General features: G+C 38.1%; 1 protein-coding gene across 1 annotated transcript in view; it reads right to left on the bottom strand.

Annotated features, from left to right (window-relative positions):
- The window catches only part of TRPM1 (transient receptor potential cation channel, subfamily M, member 1), a 72,160-nt gene that overhangs the window by 28,475 nt on the left and 21,017 nt on the right, over window positions 1-22,668 (bottom strand). The window contains exons 2-9 of the mRNA XM_009994516.1: window positions 11,796-11,867; window positions 9,524-9,603; window positions 8,758-8,953; window positions 7,648-7,861; window positions 6,242-6,366; window positions 5,394-5,565; window positions 3,693-3,867; window positions 1,547-1,670 (exon numbers count right to left, since the gene is read on the bottom strand). Of these exons, the coding sequence (XP_009992818.1) occupies window positions 1,547-1,670; window positions 3,693-3,867; window positions 5,394-5,565; window positions 6,242-6,366; window positions 7,648-7,861; window positions 8,758-8,953; window positions 9,524-9,603; window positions 11,796-11,867 (1,158 nt within the window). The remainder of the gene's footprint in view (window positions 1-1,546; window positions 1,671-3,692; window positions 3,868-5,393; window positions 5,566-6,241; window positions 6,367-7,647; window positions 7,862-8,757; window positions 8,954-9,523; window positions 9,604-11,795; window positions 11,868-22,668) is intronic.

Here is a 22,668-nt window from a genome sequence, read left to right as displayed (position 1 = left end):
ATGCATGTCTATTTGATTGCAGCATAGAGCTGCATTACTAGAAAATACAGCATTTGTCATATCATGTTCCCAGTGGCATCTGCAGCAGGATTAATCCTTAGAGAATTTAGTTCTGGCAAAAGTATTTAAATTTATGTTGCTAAAAATAATTCAAAATTGCATAATCTAGCTTTTCAGAACCCAAGAACTATGTAGAATCAAAATGTGATAAAAAAAAATCAAGAAGCAGAGATAAAACCGAAGAGGGCCTTCTCTTCTTGCAGAAATCCCTCTCACTACTACAGGGAATTCAGCATCAGATGTGATTGACCTTGGGGAGAAAAGCATTGGAGAGAATGGAGAAAGAAGGGAAGAAGACACTTCTATGATACTATATGGAAGGTGGGAAACTGCTTGTTGGCATTTAACTATTTAGTTGTTGTCTTGAAATGTATAGATATGTAAGTGGGCACTTCCTTGGCAACTGAAACACCATTTTCCTAAGAACTCAGAAAAATTCCCTCTTAGCCTCATGATAAAAGTTGAATCTGTCGTTCAAATAGGTTTTTTATAGCTGGTCCTGTTCTAGGTGTCAATTTCTTAGTGATACCATTAGGCATTCTGAAGAATGAAACTGTCCCCCATTTCATACTTAAAATTCACAGTTATCTGATTCCCCTACACACAAGTAGAGGAGATGGCTCTGGTAGTTCTCTCTTATTTCTATGTAGTAGAAAGATGCAACTTTAGCAAAAAAGTAAAAAATACCAACCATACCAGTTCCAGCTGCAATTAAAAAACCACGAAAAACCTATCAGATTGTTCATCTGCTATCAAAGCAGCTGCTTAGGATTTGTATGAAAGAATTAAGTGGAATTGTATCAGGACTCAAAGGAGAGGTCATATTTATTCACTAACAAAATCAGTCAAAGGAAAGCACTCAAAGAGTCATTTTGCCTCCAAAGGTACCATGAACACAATTTCAAAAGACTGTTCATAGATGACAGATGTGAATGTTAAAGATGCTCTTTTCCTGAGGACACTTCTCTGCATTTGGGATATGGCAGATAGGCAGGAACCTGAGTGGTACAGTACAGAGAACAAGCCTGCAACAAACCAGGATCAGGCAAGGCTGGAATCTTCGATTCTTTTAAAAGAAGACCTGAATAACCCATTTTACTGGAATGGCTGTTAAAAAGTAATTATATCAGAAGACCAAAATCTCTCCTGTGCTTTTTGTAGTTGACCCTGGTTTTAGTGCATTTATGTCAGTATCTTGTCTGTCTTGTGGAAGTCTGTGAAAAAAGGCTCCTATCAACTTGCACAGTAGAAGATTCTGAAACTGGTTTTAGAGGTTTTCCAGAAGACAAAATTCCTCTTTTGGCCTAAATTTATGAATGATTGTGTACATTCATGGAGCTATATGGAAAAGACACACAGAAGGACAGATAGACAGAAAGAAAGACAGAAAAGGTTAAAATGTAACCTTAGGAGACTGGCACTTGAAAGTACTCTGTAAAGTTTGGTCATGGAAAATACCTTTATGAACTACTTTTAGGAAACTTACAAGTTCTTTTTTCTTCATGCACTCCATAAGAATGGCAAACAGCTGATTAGCTTGATTCCTGTTGTAGTTGAAGGTTTTCTGGATGGTAACTAAGAGCTGGTCCCTAAGGGATTCACTTATTACCCTAAGTGAAAAAAGAAGACATTGCCAGAATTAATACATACTCAGAAAACTTGCTGTTTGAGAAACAGTTTTTCCATAAACAAGTGCAATGAGTTCATTTTGAAAATAAATGATAACATACAGCATCTTTGCATTCAGTACAGGTAAGGAGTTTAGGAAGAGTCAACAGTAATCAGGAAATCCATACCCAGACCAGGTCTTATGCATTTTACTACCTCAGTATTGATTTAAAATTGGTAGGGAACTTGAACTATCTGTTCCATCTGGAGCTGAAAATCCAGAAATACTTCACACTACTGTCATGTCACCTTGGTTATCCTCTTAAAAGAGAATTTAAATTGCTGGTCTATCTGAAACCTCACAGTACTCAACTGAGAAACAAAAAAACAAAGCATTATTAAAGAAATTAGATTGAAAAGATTAGATAGAAAGGTCAGACACATTGGATGTCTCAAAGCAATCTGAAATGGAGCCCTTCAATCTTCATCCACTTCCTAGTAAATAGATGTATATGGCAAACATTACCAGCAGGCATGCAAAGCAGTGGGAGAGCTGAGCCTGCGAAGTGCAGTAAAATTCAAAATTCATTGTGAGAAAACGATTCTTTCAGACAGCAGGGCTGACAAAAATTTCTCATTACAGAGCCGCCTCACCAGATGAACACATTTATCTCATCATAATTGTTGGAGATGAAAATTGAACACTGCATTTTATGCACTGGCAGAGAAAGTCATGCAGTGAGCAGATCTCAGACAAGCTGAACCTGGTAAGCTCTTTTTACCCCTGAGTAATTACCTATGAGCTGATAGGAAGGATGACTGACAAAGAAAAAAAACAAAAACAAAAACAGAGTTTGACCTAAACTTAGGAGTCCTAGTCAACAGAAAGGAAAATATGAAAGTCGCCGAATCATAAATACTGTTGATAGGATTAAATATGCACTATGTGCAAACATAAAAAAATCCAGCATCAGAGCTGCTTTCTCAACTCAGCAAATAACATCTGCACTGCTTGACAATACCAGTCATCTGCTTAATATTTAATCCAAGCTAAACTCCACCCTAGTCAAGGAAACAGGTTATTTCTTCAGTGCAAGATGGGTGTGTCACGCTTAATCAAGACAAGAGACAACGTTTTTGCCTGAATCTGGCTACTAAAGAGAAAATCTTGTTATTAACAATGACAATGGGGGATGCATGTTACTTGACTGGGAGAACTATTTTAAATTAAAAATGCAATACTCTGCTTCCACTTGGAGAATCTGTTACGACAGATCTTTTAGTCTGTAAAGCAAATTACCTTTACGCTGTTAAAATAGTCTTTGAATCTTCTTCAAACTTCTATCAACTAAAGAGCCAGACAACCAACCATAAAGACAACACATTCCAGAAAACTTTGGATTAGGAGTGATTTTAACAGATTAATTTGGGCAAAGGAGAGGAGGGGTGTGGAACAGAATGCTCCAGCCAACATCCTCAACTCTGTTCATGACATCAGGCAACACTGCTCTGAGAAAGCATAGCTGCAAGAAATAGCAAGAGAATGGAAGAAAGCCTGACATTTTTTCAGCTGGTCAGGCACTCTTGGAGAATGACACTCATTCACACAACACACAAGAATCAGGCAGTGCAAATTTGGCAAATACATGCACTAATGAACCTCAGCCCTGGCGCAAGAAAAAAGAGTATTTCTTGGGAACTGCTTGTTCCTTGCTTCTAAAACACCCAACCCAGCCCAAGCATAATGCAGCAAGCTTTGATGGAGACTGTGTGACAGTGTGCAGAGTAAGAGCAAGTTTACTTCAATGGACCACCAAACACATTCCAAGTGGCAACAATTTCTACTCATGCCAGGGCTAAGATCAACCAGGCGACCAAGGCTGACAAGACAGGAGAATGTGTCTCTTAGTAGCATTTTGTCCCAGACATGTTTTCTTAATGAAGTTTTAATGAACGCAAGGCATATAGTCCTACACCATCCTCTCAAGCAAGACACAGCTTTGGTGAAGATCTCAGAATCTTACCCTCCTTCCTCAGAATACTTGTGTGCAAATGAAATAATATCAGATGCTCGTCCGCTACCATCGCATATCACGACAGGGAGGGGGGGTTCTTCTCGAAGACACTCTAAAACAATGGAGATCACGTTGGGACCCCCTTCCACTATGAGCCCAACTACAGGAACACCTTGCCCCAATCCTGCAACACACAGAAGAACAGAAACAAGAAAAGAAGTGTAACTGAAACTTAGTTTAAGAGGTTGAGATGTTATGAGAGGATGTGATTTCTGTGTTACAGCATCACTTCCAATGGGAGCAGCTAGGAAAAATTATGACCACTTCACGGCCAACATCAGATAAAGTGTTTATATGTCCTTTCATAGTCCCAAAAGGAAAAGAGTAAGATGTCTCTCTGCCCTTTCTTTTCCATCAGCTCCATACTGACAATTTATTCACTCAGTGTTGGTGAAAAGTTTATAAACTCTTCCAACAGAAACCATGTACAGATAAAACAGCTAACATTATTCTCCTATTACTTCATTAGCTTCAGTGTTTCTCAGATGGCTCCCAACTATGGTCTTTGATGCTTTAACTCTTCACTGGTTACCTACAGGAAATCTTCAGTGACATATACCTATGATTTCTTCTAAGATAAAAAATAAGAAACTATTGTTTATCATGAGGATGAGATGGCCGATGGAGGAGACGACAGCTGAGCATCCCTTTGCTGTCCCTGCCTCACTGTGATCTCCAGGCATAGGATGACAAAGGGAAGCCCACAGGTCACATGGTCTCAGTAGCCTTGGTCACAACATACTCAGGGAAATGAAGGACAAAGCATTACCTGAAGGCTGACTAATCCTACTATAATAAGCATTTTAATTCATTCTGAATCTATAAAATGACCAGCTCCTTACAAAGAAGATGCACTTGTTGTACGGCTGAGAACGTGTAAAAGAGTTATTTTCAACCTGTATTCCTCTCTGAAGAACAGGAACACCATGCACAATAACAGCAGAAGCTTCCTGACATCCTCCTGTCAGGATACCCCAGCTCTGATAAGAAGTCACAGAGCATGGGCCAGCCTGTGTGTCCATGAAATCCTTAGTGACTCCTGCTGAGACTTCCAGAAGATGTGCCTGTGCATGAGGTGATTAAAAAGAAACAAAACTCCCTGCATGTTGTTACCAGTAGCTGTACTGCAGCCTTTCACAGAAGGGCAATTCCTATGTGTATTCCCAACTTTGCCCTTCTCATGACAAAACTCACCAAACACTATCTAAATCTGAACTGACACCTCCAGCCCAAGTGGTATTAAAAAAAATTATATAGGTCAGCTCATCTCTGGGCCCAGACTGCCTTATCTTCCAAGCCAGTGTTCACCTTTACAACAATACACTCTCCCAGCACTTCTGCAGAAGCACACAAATTCATTATCTCTTCCTTTCCTTAAATTCTTACTGCTTTGAAGCTTCTCCTCAGTATTATTTGCCAATTTCTCTTTCTCCCTTTATTAAATTCTTACTTTTCTGGGTTTTCTGTGTTGTTAGATGTGGGCTCTTTCACCACTTATCAGACAGTGTATGTTCTAGTTAGTCATACAATTGTCATCAAATTCCTGCTTGAAATACCTGGAAGAAGCATTTAATTTCAATACCTTGAAGTATTTCAAAACCCTTCCTCCCTCCCTCCCTTAAAGGTGTTATTTTGCCCTGCTGTACTTACGTGTATTAATTTTCTGGAGGGAAATGTGTTTTTCCAACTGACGTCGTAATTTTACTTCAGCTCCATATTTACCTAGTGTGCCATTGTCTGCCAGAATGAAGTGGGTATGGGAACTGTTGAGCACAGAGAGCTTACTTAGAGGGTTTGACATGGTTTGGTAAACCCGTGTTACCTGTATGTCAAAAGGATAAATGAACTTAGATTAGAACTAAGAACTAAATGTGAAAATCCCCCCCCCATCTCCCAAAAGGCACACATGCCTTGTGAGGAAATAAATCAACCAAACCTTTATAACCAAAAATAGAGAAGAATTAGAAACTGAGCTTGCTCTTACATTCAAAACTTAAACTCTTCACAGCAGTCTTTTCTTTGGAGGGTGACAGTCACATCTGTGCACCTTCCTGCATGTTCCCTTAAGCTCATTAAAGTACTCTCCTTGATCACGCACCATGTTATATAAATCTTTTACTGCACTAGAAAATACATTCTCATCTGGAGTCCCTAGTAATTGATATGCCATTGCAGAGTACCCAACTACAATAAATGCCAGTCTTGTATGCAGAAAGGCCTTTACATGATTTACAGAAGTCTCAGTATGCCACACTCAAGTTAGGGCTTTTTCTATTGCAAGCAATGGAAACCTCACTGTCCCCATATTTACTTCAAGGTCTGTATGACAACCTGACAAATACATTTAAACAACAGCTTTACTTCAAGAAATTGTTAAATTTCAGTCCTTAGGCATGCTTTAGAAACACTGAAAATATTTATACTCCAAAAAGACCAACAGTGTATTTTGTTACACAGCTGCCATTGCTAATTACATAGGAGTTGCATTAAAGACTTACATCTTTCCCCATCAGATCTTCCTTGTTTTCTACAATGCCCCATGGTGCAATTCCTATGGCACATATCCGTCCTCTGGATTTGGAAGAATGATCTTTCAAGGCATCTCCCACGTGACGAATGACACCTACAGAGGCAATTAATCTATTTCACTCTTGGCACTTTTGAGACATTACTAAACAATAGAATTTTCTTCTTGCCTGTCACAGAGCTACCTGCTTTTCTGGACTGCTTTCACTACTAAGCTGGTAACTCTATGTTACAATTGAACGTGTGATGCAGACAAACCCACACTTTTCTTTTGTAATAGTTGTGTGTAAATCTTATTGCCTTTTCACACCCTTGTTCTGAATTCAATGAAGTCTTTGAAAGACTTACCCAGTTACTTAATTTGCCACAGTGCCAAAAACCTCCTGGTGGAGTTATGTGGAGTTGCTGTAAAAGTGACGTTTTGGATATGGTCAAAAAGGAAACACAGAAATGGGGTTTCAGGTGGCCAGACGAATCAGAGGAAAATGCCAATAGAAGAATGTTATGTCTTCAAGCATACATGTTTACAATTGACTTCAGGTTTGTGTTTCAAGATTACTAATTCACAGCCATTCATTTAAGTACCTTACGTAATTAGAGGACAGAGCCATGTGCATGTGTGGTAGTGGGTGAACCCATGGAGACAGTGACTCAGGAACATGGCATTTAAGGCGGATTATCAATTCATCACTAACTCTCAGAGATCACACAGCCTAAAGACTCAGTCCTTGGCTGCATCAACAGAGAACTGTCAAATGTCTACTTCAGGGATTAAAAACTTCATCAAGCACTGCCTCAAACATTGCAGTATCCAAAATTCAAGAAGGCTGTTGAAAAAACAGAGTTCAAAGCAGAGGTGAGACAATGACTGAAGGACTGGAAAACATGCTTAGTGTGAGAATTTTATAGAACTCAGCCAGTGCAGTTTGCAAAAGTGCTGTATAGGAAAACATGCTCAGGAAATACACATTTAGTAACAGAAAGGTCTCTGTACAAAAAAACCCCAACCAAACAAAAAACACCACCAAAAAAACACAGTAGCAAGCCAAAGCTAGGCAAGTTTTGAGTGGATTTATTAATTACAAGGAATAACTAATCACTGAAAAACATGTATTATAACTAGTGGTAGATTACTTGGTACTGAAACTAAGCCTGACCATTTTTTTTCAGGGGAAACACTGAGTAATGCAAATTGATACTGACCCAGAAAAATCTTAGGGGCTGGGTAGGAGAGTAACACAAATGATTACAATGCTCCTTTTTTGGTCTAGTGGCTAATGACTCATTCATGTGGAGTGAAATCTTCTGCCTGTGGGAAAGATTAGTGGATGAACATCACTAAATTCCTAAGTAAACTAAAATGCTGGTAAATGCTTACCTGTACTAACACCGCCAGTGAAAATCCAAGCTCCTGTGGTCATGGCAGCCTTTATCAGACCTTTTCCAAATACTTGCTTTAATTTAGGTTGCATTTCAAAGTTCTGGAGGCCTCCATGGACAGAGATTAAAAGTTTGGGCAGTTCCAGTTGCCAGTCTTTCACCATGAGATGCAGTAGAGAATCTGGTTTAGTGTCATATGACACACGGATATACTGCAGAGAGCAATGTATAATATTACCACTCCATCTGCTCTGTAAATTTGTCTATGGACTGAGCAAAGAATTATTATATTCTTAAGAAATAGGAGCCTAATATTCAATTTTATCCCATTCACTGTAGGTGCACATATTTCTGCCTCCACAGCAATGATCTTCATTCTTCTCAGTTTAGTTCCATCATTGTGATTTCTTTTAAAACTACTACTCTACCCAAGAAAGCTATGAAATAAACTCACATTTACTTCTGCTTTAAAAACAAACAAATCACCACTAACAAAACCCACCATCCTCTCTCATACATTTTGGACAAGTTTTTGCAGCACAGTTGTTTCAAGAGGCAGTCTCGGCACAGAGGTAAGAAAGCAAATGGACAAAAACCCAAATCTAGGTTTGGATTTGTTCAGAAGAGGAGCAAAACAGAAAGATTTTTTTCAGAAGCTTCATTTTTTGTTATTTTCATTGCTAAGGAAACACAACAGCCCATTTTCCAGCTCTGTCAGGCCTCTGTCTTTCAGGAAGGCAAGATTAATTTCTACTTTTATTAGAACTTCAGACCTTTGGAAAAAAAAAAATAAAAATCTGTATCTACACTGGGTTACTTGGCCCACAAATCTAATACAAACAAATATAATTTTAGCTATTAATACATGCAGCTGCCTCCTTAGCTGATATTTACTGACAGTGATTTAAATGGAACTGTTTCACCTAGATACTGTAAGGTGCTTCCTAAGTAGGTATTGAGCGTCTTTGAGCATTCTTTCCACACTTTTCTGAGACTGCAAAAGAGACTTTCTTTGACGTCAATGAATTATGCACTGAGAGAGCTAGAATACTAACACATATGTACTAAGCTAACATATCAGATTAATACCTTAGCCTATGCTTCTTACCATGGCCTTATTTGAGTGTCCTCCTCCCTGGAATTCAAGGTTTCCATAGGCATCAGTTGGGTAAGTTTGGGTGTGTTTACTGACCGACCATTTCTCTGGCTGAGCTTCTACCTGCTTTGCTTCTTCTCCATTTTTATTAGCTGTGGTACTTGGAGGGGGTGGAATATGTTGGGTAATGAGCTGGCCACAGCAGCACCTGCAAGGTTAAATTTGAAGTGACTTTGGGTATAGTGTCTTCAACTTCAAATGGTGGTGTAAAAAAAAAAATAAAAAAATTTAGATTTTCAATTGACCATGCCTTGTTCTACATGAATCATAGGAACACCTCTTCTAGGTAATTTCTGTTGTATTTGCCTACACATATATGCCAGAATTAACAGCCCACAGGTGTTTCTTAACAAGCAAAGATAAAATATTTCATTTCTTTAATACACTGGAAAGCTGTTGTAGACTAAAAGACAGGGAATGGTCCTTGACTCATAGTACACATAATTACATCCTTGCTTTCAGAATTCAGTATGAACCTATGTTCTGGTTTGCAAACCTGGAAGCTAACAGCTCACTGGCTCTCCTGCTGCCCAGCCACATCCTCTCTGTATGACATATCCCATGGTTCTGTACAGATCTGAGTGCATGTCTTGCACTTTTCTTCCTCTGTCATCTCCCTTTAAACTGGCTCTCAGTTTCACATGTCTAAACCCAAATCAAGTTCAGTTTCTTCAGTATAACATTTTCCGTTGGCAAAAACAAAAACTTGAAGTGTTACCTGGTACTGTCTTTGTTGTTGGCAATTACATAGATGCATTCTCTTTTTGAAAAGGTCTTCTCTATCCAAGCCTTTTGACCCTTAAAAGGAAGGAAAAAATAAGAAGAAATGTACTGAAATATTTCTGTGTGGCAGATACAGTAACATTTCCCTTCTATTTTCAACTACTATTTTTAAAAACAAGCACTGAATCTATTAAATCACTTTAAAATGACAGATACAACTACTCACAAAGCAAGCAGGTGATGTGAATTTTTTATGACTTGAATAAAATTCAAACCTCAAATGCATGTAAAAACCTTTATGCATGAACATGCTGGTCTTGAAGTTAGTGTTTATCTGAAGGTCTACCAAAAATGCAGCTGCTGCTTCATATTTTGTTAAACAGTAAATGGACCGAAAATAGTACAGAAAACCAACATAAATTGTGACAGAAATAGATTAATAGTATTTAATCCACATAATACTTTAGTATTGTTCTTTGTACGTAGAAAATGGCTACCCAAGAACTTCCCCGATTTGATTAACCATCTTCTCAAAATAATTTTGTTCCTGTTGTAAATAAAGTTCCAGTCATCCCTGCAGCATCTTACTCATGATGAGATGGGTTTCAGGAGGAGACATTCCTTATACTGAAAAAACATTTAACAGAGTAAGTACTAACTCTTCAGGCATGGTGTATCTGTGAAACAGGAGGAGGAAAACAACCTTGAAGATAAAAGAAAATTGTGTCAGCCTACTCTGTATCGTGTTTGCAAACCAGAAGTTAGACCACCCTCACAGCCATTTTAAAAACAACTATGTGTAGGCAAGCTAGAACAAAATCAGAGTGGTTACAAAGTCTGTTGCTGAAGTGTAGGCTAGTTGAGCAAGCTCAGAAATAGCTGCAGGACAGTTTCCTAGTTTCCTGTCTGCAGACCAGAGGCCTTCTCTGTCCCTACAACTATCACCAAGGCAAAGTATCATAATGATTGCAATAATAATCCAATATTTAGTGGTGAATTTTAAAAAGTAAACTGAAAAGCAGCCTCTTAATGTTAAAGGAATGAAAAATATTACAAAACACTCACGATTCGATGACACTGGTAACTTTGCCTTGGTGATGAAAGCTGCTTCTTCTGAGTTTGAACTAGGGAATTGTGTCTTAAATCGTTTAAGTATCAAGCAAATGTCACATGCTTTGCTTTAGCCTCCTCTGTGAAAGTGAAATGAAATTTTTGCTCAGACAAAAGCTAAAAATGACATGAGAACTTTCAAGGTGCCTTCCACAAAAAAAATTAAAAATGGGTCTGTGCTAGAGAAAGAACTGAAAACCTTGCTGATTTCCTGATGAAAGAAAGTCAACTGCAGACTTCTGCCAGACAAATGCCCTGTCAGCCTCCTGGCAACAGTTTCGAGATGGGACTAGACCCTAGGTTCTGCACAGTCTGCAGCACGATGAATAGAGGGTGTGGTAGTTAATCTTTTTTCTTTCGTGAGGCAAGAACTGTTTCTGAAGTTACTTTGTTGACTTGTTAGCTCCTGTCTGCCTTCTTAGTTTCCTCCATTATGTCTGAAATAGAAGACGACTCATTGCAAATAATTACAAATAAGTTGCTTCACAAAAACGCTGGCCATAATCTGTCCTCCTGTGTAAACGTTTGCCTCTCAGGTGCCTCTGAGCCAGAATGCCTTGAGAATCAATGCTATGGGGGATCCTGAACTTCTGCTCTCCACTCTGCTACACTTCTGATTTACTAGAGCAGAACCACCTCATTTCATTTTAAGGAGTTGTTTGGGAGTTCATAGCACCACAGAGCGAGGCAGAATTAAGAACTTATCATATAAAACTTCAGATGGCTTGCAATGCTACTTGCTTCCTGAATGACAAGGTATGTATTTCAGGCATTTAGCATAAAGAGCTTGATTATGTAGCAAATTTTGAAGAAGAGAGTGTTAAATTTAAAATGTAAAAGCTGTATGACTTGATCAGTTTTCCATTCTCAACTCCATACATGCCTTCTTCAAATGAACCTAAAAAGACTTTGGTCCAAACAATATTTAAAAGGTTGTTCTTCTAAGCTTTCTGGCAAGGCTTTAACAAGATGACAAGTTTTAGCATTAGTATTATTAGAAGCAGAGCTCAGAAAATTGCTTTAGTTGTATACTATCAGAGTCTAGTTGTTGAGGTGCTGTTCTAGAAAAGTACAGAAGAAAACACCCAAGAGAGAGAGATCCATGAAGTTCTGCAGTAAGTGGAGGTGGGTGGTTAGATCAAACAAATGGTATTCACCTGTTCAGAACCAGATTTTGCAAATTTGCAGATATTCACTCTGTTCAAAATACCCAGAGAGCCCAAAATAGTCTGTTTGATTGTATTTACACAAGTTTTTCAAACTTAATCCAAAGCCATACAGTGTCCAAATCACTGTGTTACAGCTTTGTCTAATGTTACTTACACATCTACACACCATACTAGCTTATGGCCTTTATTATTATACAATGAGCTTTACAAGAACCTGATACAGAGTTCACACAATTTATCTACTTTTAAAAGGATATATTTTAATTTTTAATTATATTTCATTAATTTGGATTTTATTATCATATTATACGTTAAACATAATTTTTCCCCTTTAGACTTCTGTGTTGTCTCCGATAACTGACACAAATGACCATATCAATCCCACAGTGCAGAAAACACTCTGAAATATAAATGGTAACAGATGCTGCACATTTAACTGTTCTGTAGAAAATATTGAAAAACATAGTCTAGAAATATCAAAACTTCTTGGACTTTGGTAGCATGTCATTGAGTACTGCTTTACTTTGTTTCTAGTAGAAACAGAGTTCCCTTTGCTATTTTTGTGTGATGCCAGTAACATCAATTAATGAACCATTGGATTAAGTCACAGACTTCATAATTGTGTCGGGACGGAAGCTTTTGCATCTTGGTATCTAGAAAGAGCTCTACAATACAGCTAAGCTCTCAGTTGTGCACTTGCTCTTAAAATCCCTCTTACAGCAGGTCTATTATCTACTGCTACACTGAAAAAAACTCTTATATTCTCATACCTAAAACCCCACCACAAATCAGTCAACATAGGCACTACAGTTGGACAACACACTATGCTTGACTGGCTTATTTTTCTGTGCTAATGACAGGAAGGCAAAAAAGCAGGCATTACAGATCAGGGAAATAAAACCTCAGCACATTTGGTCAGCCTTTGAAGTTTCACTGCTTTTTGTCTATTTAATCTGCTTAACCAAAGCTTCATTATAATCCAGTGCAAATACTTGAGCAGAAACATTCACTGTTACAAAATGGGCACTTTTCCCAATTATTTAATACAGATTCTGTATATTTCTCTCTGGATTGAGAACTATTTGGTTTTTTCGAGGAAAAAATATAAGTATGCATTCTGTCTCTTGTGAATTTTGAAAAAAAAAAAGTGCTTTTTAGCAGCCTTGGAATGGATTAATTGTTAAAGGACTAGACAGATCAGCTACAGCTTTCAGACCAACAACCAGTGGGACCATTAGGCTGACAAATAGTTGCTGCTAGCAAGATCATGGCCCTAAAAAACACTGCATGTTTTCCATCCACCCCTAAGAAACATAAAATAAGCAAGATCTCTGCTGGTTTATAGTAGTGCAGTGCAACACTGCTTAATACTGCAAATCCTGAATGTCCCAATAAGAATCTAATTTTGAAAAAACACATTTCAGATGTTAGAGGCATAGTCTCCATTATGAAAATTGACAACGGGACTTCTAAACTATTATAAAAGCAAAGCAAAACCAAAATTATTTGTCTTCATCCTAGAAATTAATATGCTGCCAAGAAATAATATTAATATAGGGTTTGTATTATTCCACTTTATAGGTTTGTTAGATCTTTGTAGCATTAAAAGAAGGTATCATCCTGCAAAGGTCCTCCTGCAGAAAGGAATGGCAATCACTCTTGGTGGTTTCTAAATAGTGAGTTAACAAAATGAAGGCCCTAAAAGATAATCAGCTTTCCAGTATAGTCACTCTTAAACATTAAGAACTAGTTTTGCAAAGACCAGCTGCCCTTTGACAATCACAAATGAACTACATTATGTGTTGAGAAACGTGCATATCCATTTCTGTCACCACCACACACAGACAATACCAGTTTCCTGCTAAATTAACACTGAATTTTATGTATTTCACTTCATATACAACCCACCACTCAATGGACAAATACTGGGCCTGAATTTTTGGCTATACCAAAACCGATTTCTCAGCTCTGTTTCACAACAGCTTCATGCAAGAGCAGCAGGTGGGCTCTGGACACCTCTGGTTGAAAATCCAGGGTGGCAATCAACACAGGACAGCAGAGCCACTGGAAATGTGACGCCCCAAACTCTCACACACTGTTGTGACACCAGAAGCTGTCACTTTCAGTTGTCACATATCTCTGCAGGATAGCAGCAGTATTTAGTGGCTGTGCATAGTCATAATGATAAAACTACCAGCAAAGGAAGTGAAAGAATCTGGGGGGCAAAAGGAGGGCAGGGATGAGAGCCACAGTGTTGCACATCCAAAGCCCAAATGCAACCTAAAGCCAGTGTAGTCAGCACTCTCACCTGCCATGATCCCCAGAGAGAGATGCTCCATGCAACAGCGACATGTCTTTTCTGGGTGGCTTGGCATGCTCTGCCTGGTCACAGGGTGGGATGGGGCTTTGGCTTTACCTTGGAATTTGAGAGCATCCACGGTAGGACAGCTTTTGGCACTTCTTGAAGCCCTACTAAGGACCAGAGGCTTCCCAGCTGCTGCACCCCAGTGAGGCCTTTGCCTTTACAGGGCATGGCTTGGCAGGCAACAAGCAGGCGTGCAAACAGCAGTGCTGAGTGTACTGAGTCATGGCCAGGGATCAGGAGCAGCAGACAGTGCCTGGCACGCTCTGGGGAGCAGGCACGGGACCAAAGAAATGTATGTCATGCATAATACAGTGTTTGACAAAGCTGTTCACACTAAATCAAGCACAGAATAATTAAAAAAAAAATAAAAAATGGAGTTGGCTGCACAGCAGAGCTCACATCTGTGGAATAATACAAATTTCCTTCACCAACATCATTAAGATGTGGATTGATTATTTGAATTTATGGAAACAATCAGCTGTAACCCTGTTCACATAATCTAACCAACATTTCTTGATAACCCTCCTTTTAACTTGCAGTATACTGCAAACCAAGGAACACAAATCTCAACTAGTTTGCCTAATTATTTAATTAGAATTTTCTATGTAATTGTACAAAATTCTTACCAGAAACACATGCACAGTGTGCACACAAGTCCATTCACCATGTAAACAAGTCTACAGACTTTTGTAAATGCCATGTGGGTAACTACATAAAGTTACTGTTACTTGAGAGAAAACAAGTAAGATCTCTGCCCAAAAAATCATTGGGAGAAAAAAAATTTAAATATATCAGCAGTTTATAATCTATAACTATATATATCTCTCCCTGTTGTCAAGAACTTAAAAATTAACACTAGAAATATTTCTATTTTACATGTCTTTAAATGCAGCATCCCAATTATCCATCCATCATTCTTACTCATTTTGAGGGAGTACTTTTTCCAAGTGCCCAACTGATGAACCTTCCACGTGATTAGTTCTACCCAGAACCACTGTCCTCCCAATAATAGTGTTCTGCTTGGAGAACAGTACTCCAAACTATGCAATGAATGTTAACAGCCAACTTCGTAGCCACTGAACTGGTAAGATTTTATTGAAAAGTTGCTAATTGCTAAGAAATACAGGGCATAAAACTATGATGCTATTTTAAATTTGTGGCATGTCATTAGGGACCAAAGCCATGAACACTGTCCCCAAATACCGAATTCAGTGACAGCCTGTGAATCTAAACTGAACTTCCAAAACCCTAGTTTGCATGAGTTTTTTTTTTAAATATCTGTAACACTGATAATAGTTTTAGCAACTATTAGAATATGGAGTACCAAACAATATCAAATAGACAAAGATCTCATATAGTGTGCTAATAAGTATAGCATCAAGAATTAATTCCTAACAGTTGTAAGATTCTTTCAAATAAAAGAATTTCCTCAGGACAATGCTTATTCTCATCCCACTGGATTTTTCATACGGTTCAGTTTGAACAAGTGCTCTTGCAGCAACTATGTCAAGGAACCATTTCCTCTGTGGCTGAGACTAACACACAACAGGCAAGATGGCAGTGTCAGTAAGTAGTGGTAGTGTTTCAAATTGAGGCCAGAAATCACGTCTGCTAATGCTGTGGAAACCAGTACACAGTGCTGTGCTACCCAGAGAGCTATAATGAGCTTTCATGCCTTCATTATGCTTTGTGTTCCTGGCCTACTGGTGAGGCATGCAGCACAGATCCACTGAAATAAGAATTATTTTCTCTCTGCATACATTAACTTAGGGACACAGACTACTAAAGCAAGTAACAAGCTCTCTTTTCAAAATTAAAACATTTCTGCTGCTTCTCTTACAGATAGAGACCTCTTCCCCAGTCTTAGAGATGTGAAATACAACTATAGCCCAAAGACCCCAGCAGAACTGGCTTACTCTGACATGTTTGGACATACTCAGGTCCAGCACAAGGTCCACAGAGGCACATTAATAAAGTGCTTGGCACTTTAGTTGAGCTCAAACACCCTACTGAGAGGCAGGCACAGCTGCTTGGCCACAGCTCAGCATTAATGTAAGTATACAGTTAGTGCAACTAAAATAAAGCAACTAATCAACCAGCTAGAGCACACAGCAGGATAGCTTGGCTCACTGCTTGTCTGTGGAGAACACACCTTGTGCAATTTTGCAATGGAGACTATTTTTTGGTGTGTGTGGAATGCAGAAAGAAACTCTCTGTCCAGGTTACACATTTACCACATTTTAAGATAGCAAAAGCCATTCCTGCAACAGTTCAGTCCCATTCCTTACTGTACCAAATTTTAGGGAAGAGATTTTCTAAGAAACTTCAACAATAATGTATAATCTCCATTTGTTACCTATTCCAGTTCTGTTATTAACTTGCCAAATCCTCTGCTTGCCTTTAGGCCCTCTGCTCTAGATGCTAGGGAGATAAGGAACACAAATATATACCTGCACTTAGTCTCCTTTCTAAGACCTGTTTTGAATATTTTTTCCTAAAAAAAACCTTAAGCCTGCAGACATTCTATATAGCCAGTCTTACTCTGAAATCATAATGAGTGCCAGAGTTATAACAAACACTAACCAAGATGCTAAGATGGAAAGTGTTGAGCAACCTTAATCTAGCAGTAGTGGAGTCATCCCTGCCTACAAGTAACCATTCTCAAGAGGCCCAAAATAGCAGAGAGAGGCAGCAAGCAGCCTCTAACATGATGCAGGCTCAAGTACCCTGGTAATTACTCGCTTCTTCTGCAAGATAAGCTGTTAATAACTCTTATTTGAAGACATAAGATGACCCGGGTAACTATCTCTGACAAGACTCAGGAATTATTTCCATACTGTAACCATTACCTGTCCTGTCTAACAAAGATTCTTTGCTAGACACAGTTTTAAAGTAAGTCCTTTTGCTCCATCATGTTCCCAGATGATGTACATGTGGGATATTTCTCTTCAACAGCTCTTTACTATGAGCCTTTAATACAGGCTATTCTGACCCAAAATGTAAAATGCTATTATCATGAAACCCCATGAGATTCAACACACTCAGTAGCAGATGTTCCTCTGTGAAATTCATCGAGACTTACGAAATTATAACCAACATAAGAAGGTATAACCCTAATTACTAAATTAAGTTGATGAATAATTCTTACTAAAACTACCCATATACATACGTAATTCTTCTGCTTATCTGTGGTTTACAAAACTATGTCAGAAGATGTTAATGGAAATAAAAACTAACCTGCAATTAGTGACTTGGATGAAAAAAACCATTGAATTGGACTAGAATATCTATCTGAGTGAGATCTGGGTCATTCAAATCCTCATTATTAAGGATCCTCATATTATTATATGACTGTTGGAGTAGAAATTATCAAAAACATGCTGTTTGGAAATGAGGTTAAATATCTAAGCACTTCTTTGATATAAGAGGCTACAAGTTACTAGTTCAGTGATAACTTCTACAAAACTTCTGATAAGGCAGTGAAACATGCTCATTTTTCATACATGATTTGACAGGATGGTTTGAGACCTTGCAATAATTTTTCTTTCACAATAGGGCAAACCATGAATGAGAAACATTTTAAAAGAATCACTACATGTTATGTGAAGTATTACCTATTTATTAGTTTGTTCTAAACGTGCAAGTTCTAATTAGTAGCACTGGAAGTGTGGAGCACACTGAACAGGTAGGCTTGGAGAATGTATTACATTTACCTTTGAAGAATGTGTGAATGAAAGCACTACTTAAGGCATACTGCTAGACATGTTAATGAAACACACTTTAAAACTATGACAAATTATAATTTCTATGTTCACAATATAATACCATATATGCAAATCTCAGAAGTCTCTAAAATCTGGAAATACTGAATAAATACGTATTTTGAGAAAAGGTAACAAATATTTACTTCTCTCTTCTGCCTTCTGTAAATATTCACTCATTTTGCAAAAAGTATGTAATATATAATTAGCCAATCCAACCCTTAAGAAATTAACACTAATTTGCAGTAAAGTTTTCCTGAAAACAAGTTTCTCCAGGTAGAATTCTGTTAAGTACTTTAAGCTGTTGAAAATTTGCAGCTTGCTGTGGCTAGTTTTACACTCAGTAAAGCAATTATTTTCCAGGCATTAGCTAACACATAAGCTTTCACGGAATATGCCACAATCAGTTACATTTTATACTCTGCTGCTTTCTGTCATTTTCAAAAAATAAGTAATTTCCAGCTAATTTAACTCTTAGGCTGCAGGGTTTGCACACAATTATTCCTTCTAATCTTTTAGAAATAATTATGAAAGCATTTGAACTCGAGTTATTTTCTGGAGATGTTAAATATTTATATTTAAAATATCATATTTTATATATATATATAGAGAGAGAGAGAGTTGGCAAGAACTTTCTGAAAACTTGACTACTTCAGGACTGAAATAATTACAAATTACAGGGCATATATAGGTAAAAAACAGTTTTGTATAAAATTTAGTCAATCTTCTATTCAGTCCTTATGATTTTAGTCCACTATCAAAAATGGGGAAGAAAAGGCTGAATTAGGGGAGTTACAGGAGACTCAGACAGGCCAGAAGTTGTGTTCATGGCCGTCTCTAGCTCAACAGGGGAATTACAAGGATATGCCTTCTTGCAGCTACTCTTACTCTGACATGTACCTCCTCAAGACCCCAGCTGCACCACAGCAGAAGGGGCAGGAATGACAAGAGTAGATGGGAGGATTATTCTTTGAAGAGCTAGAAGGTAACAAGGGCCAAAACTGAACTTCCTTGGCTCCTCAATAATTTGGAAGATTGGAATTTGACTATTCAGGAATCACATCTAGGTTGGATCTTGATGAGAGAGTTCTCACAGAGACTTCTCATCTCAGAGCCCAATATGCTTTATGGCAGAAAGGCATTATTTCAAATTACAACAGCAGCATCTTTGAGACAAATGTGATGGGGCTGCTGATAAATGTTTGTTGTAAGTTTTTTACTGTGAATACCCCTGTAATGCCAACCCTTGCTGGGGTAAAGAAAATCACCATAAATTAAAACCTTTTCTGTTCTAAGACTTTCATAATACCCAAACCTACTATTGGACCTTGATAAACTCAATCAGAAACAAACACACAGAGAAAGAGGCTTTCTTATCACAAGATTTGTTGCCAAAAGCAAACCCCAGAAATTCTGAAAACAGAAAACAAACCCAAACCAAATCAAAGTCCCAACCAGGAAACAAAAAAAAAAACAAACCCAAACAGACCCAGAACTCCATTCCTATTTGCTGAAGAGGTAGCTTTAAATCAGCATTCAAAATTCTGCATTACATTAGATGTGTTTTCACTTAACTTCTCTTTGCCAGTATTTCTACATCTTATTAGTCATACCCAAGCAAGTTTTCTAATTTTGAAATGTTTCAAGACATCTTTTTTGGACTTGAAAACTCATTTTGTCTTCTTGCTATTAGTACTCCTGGTTTCACATCTTTCAAAATAAATGAGAAATCTAGGAAGAAGTCTAATCAGAATACTGTCATTTCAATTTAATTACCTTTCTCCAATCAACTGTAGGTCACTATGCAGCTCTTCAACACAATTTCAGTTATGCATATTCATGCTAGGAAAGGTAGCAAAGCAGATGATGATCAGGAATGAAACAAAAAAGCATTTAAAATCATGTCCTACCTGCTTGTCACTGGAAGTGCTTCAGTTTAGAAAGATGAATTACATCTAGAATAAATAAATTGCATTTAACTCGGAGCTTCTGTCCCATTTTTCTGTTTATTGTTCAGACTTCTCATTCATTTTACTGTTGGGACTTCCAGTCTCTCTGAAGTTCATGAGAATTCCCAAGGAGATGGGTTTCCACCACTTTAAGAAGAGAATCTCATATGATAAGCATGTGAGCAGCTTCTTTGTTCAAACCAATCTCATGACTCCCTTTGAAGGTAATCCTTTAGAAGTCTCATGACCCATCTCCCTGCCCAGAGGGTATTTTCATCTCATGGTGGAACAAGGCACAACAAATCTACTTTGATAGTGCCCAAATCTCCAATTTGTTAAACCTCCTTTCCTCTCTTCAAACAGCGGATGTACTTGCTGTAAAAACGTCGGCACTGCAGAAAGGCTAAAGCAGGAGCTGAAACTTTTAATTTGAAGTATCCCCTCCCTTCTGCTAAAATATCAATGTTATTTGCATAATTGAGACAATTGGACATAATAGTCCTTTCAGGGGTCCTCATTAGATGTACAGCTCTACATTCTTTGAAAAGAAGAAAAAAGGAGGTCATACAGCATTAATTATATCTAATCCTTTTCAGAACAATTTGAAGTTGGGCAAAATGCTCTACTAAAACAGCTGAAGTTGTAAATAAGCCATTCATTTTGTAACTTTACGTATCACATGCATTTTCATACCCTGTTGCTTATCTGAATTTAATTAGTTCCTTTGCTGCAAGGGGCTGTTTCTGCATCTTCTCATACTTTAAAACTACCAATAGCAAAGGACACAGTGTGTTGTAGGTAGTGCTTTTATCCGCTCTAACGTTCCTATATCTGCCCTGTCTTGCTTTCCTGGGTGTCAACATAATGCATTAGATAGGAAGGACATCTAGAATCACACCTAAGGATCATACTATCTAGAGCTAAAAAGGCAGTCTAACTCCCTGCTCCTGCTGCACTGCACTGTGCAGACAAGCAGCCTGCTAGAGCCTCAGCTTATTTCATTGTTCCTATATCTAGTACTGAACACACACTTACTTGTGACAGGCAAAGAAATATTTTACAGACATAATTTCAACTTCTATCCTGCCCTAAATGCCAGAGGATGCAGCTGAAACAGAACCAGACCCTCCTTTTCCTAACAAGACCAAGTTCCTCTTGACTTCATGAGAAACAACAATGGGGTATGGAAGAATTAGACATGCCTCTAGAAAAGTACAATGCCAAAAAAAAATTGAACTTCATTTCTGTTTGAGGAAATGGCAAATTCTGAAGCAAGACAGTAGTGAGAGAACACAAAGTCAAAGAAAGTAAGCAACTAAGCCTGTTGTGGCACACAGGACTATGGAAATACGGATAATGCCTTCATTTAGGGAATTTTTTACTTGAAGCCTTCATCCAAAGTTCATTAAATTTAATTGAAAACTTTCTATCAATGTATTTAACACAAACTGAAATGGTACATCACGGGTGTACTCCACAGTTGCATAAATTTATTTTTCTGTGCTTTCAAAATCATGTCACTGGTTCTGACCTCTGAATTCACATCAAGCTTAAGTTCCAGCTGTTGTAGAAAATGTCTGAGACCCTGCTCAAGCAAAGGGATTCTCTCAAAGCCACCACCCTCCATTCTTGAAAGTTGAGCATAGAAATGTAGGACAATATAATAAAGTCAACATTTTTTCTTTTTCCAGTGCAAACCAGATTTCAGACATAGCGGCCTTTATGGATGCCTCTTCTATCTAAAATGTGGTGTACTCTGTCAGCTAGAGAAGTTCACCTATTGGGCAAACTACAAGAAATATTATTAAAGATACATAAGCCTGAAAATGTATTTAAAAATTCACTTCTGAAAATGGAACTCAGACATGCAGCATGGTATGTTTCTTTGGCTAGATTCTCTGTAGCAACAGAAATTAAAAAGGAATGCATTCCTTTTTGCTCAAGGGTAAGTTTTTCTCGGCTAGCCATTATGTGAGCATGCAGGTTAGATCTACAGTACCTGCATTTGGAAGACAGGACACATTTTAAGGATCAGCTTTGTAAACATCACATCTGTGCATTTTGCTCATCCAGATGTTCAATCAAACGGCAATGACAGAAATGTACAGCTGAGAAAGTATGGTCTTTTTGAAAATCTAAGGCAAGTTTCACTGACCCTTCCGTTAACTGAAATTTGATAAGCATGCAAGCCTGCCAGCATAACCTTTCTACAACACCAGAAGTGCTCTGGCACCTCAGTTTATAATAGGAATTAACTAGCATGTTCCAGGAGTGAGGTGGGGCACAGAACAGCCCTCTAAAAGCAATGGGACTTAGACACTGTGTGCAAAATAAACCTTACCCAAGCTGGCTAAAAATGTGCACTTTTGTTGTCAAGGGCAAACAGTCTACTGTCTGCTTTGCTTACTGTTTGAAATGCCTGTGACAAAATTCTGCATGGTAAGAGGAAGAAATCACTTGCATTCAATTCCAAATATATAGTTCTGTCAAGTTCAGCCAAAGTGCTCATTCAGAGTTCAAAGGAATAACACACATGAGTGAAAAAAATTACATTCTCAGAGAAAATGCCACTACACAAAAGATAGTTTTCATGGATGCCTGCACCCATACTATGGGAAGGCTCACAGCACTTGGAGTTTGTTTTGTGACATGGCTTGATATAAATGCACTGTGAAGGAAAGGGATAAAGATATGCATCTCTCTGCTGCCCTCACTGTGACTGTCTCAGAAAAAAGTTCCCTTGGTTTCCAATGGTACTCAGTACCCACATGCTTGCAGGGAGTAAG

This window comes from Chaetura pelagica, unplaced genomic scaffold (genome assembly GCF_000747805.2).
Source record: "Chaetura pelagica isolate M959 unplaced genomic scaffold, ChaPel_1.0 scaffold222, whole genome shotgun sequence".
Classification (NCBI taxonomy): Eukaryota; Metazoa; Chordata; class Aves; order Apodiformes; family Apodidae; genus Chaetura; species Chaetura pelagica.
The sequence above is the reverse complement of the archived record's forward strand: the minus strand, read 5'-3'. Positions and strand labels throughout refer to the sequence as shown.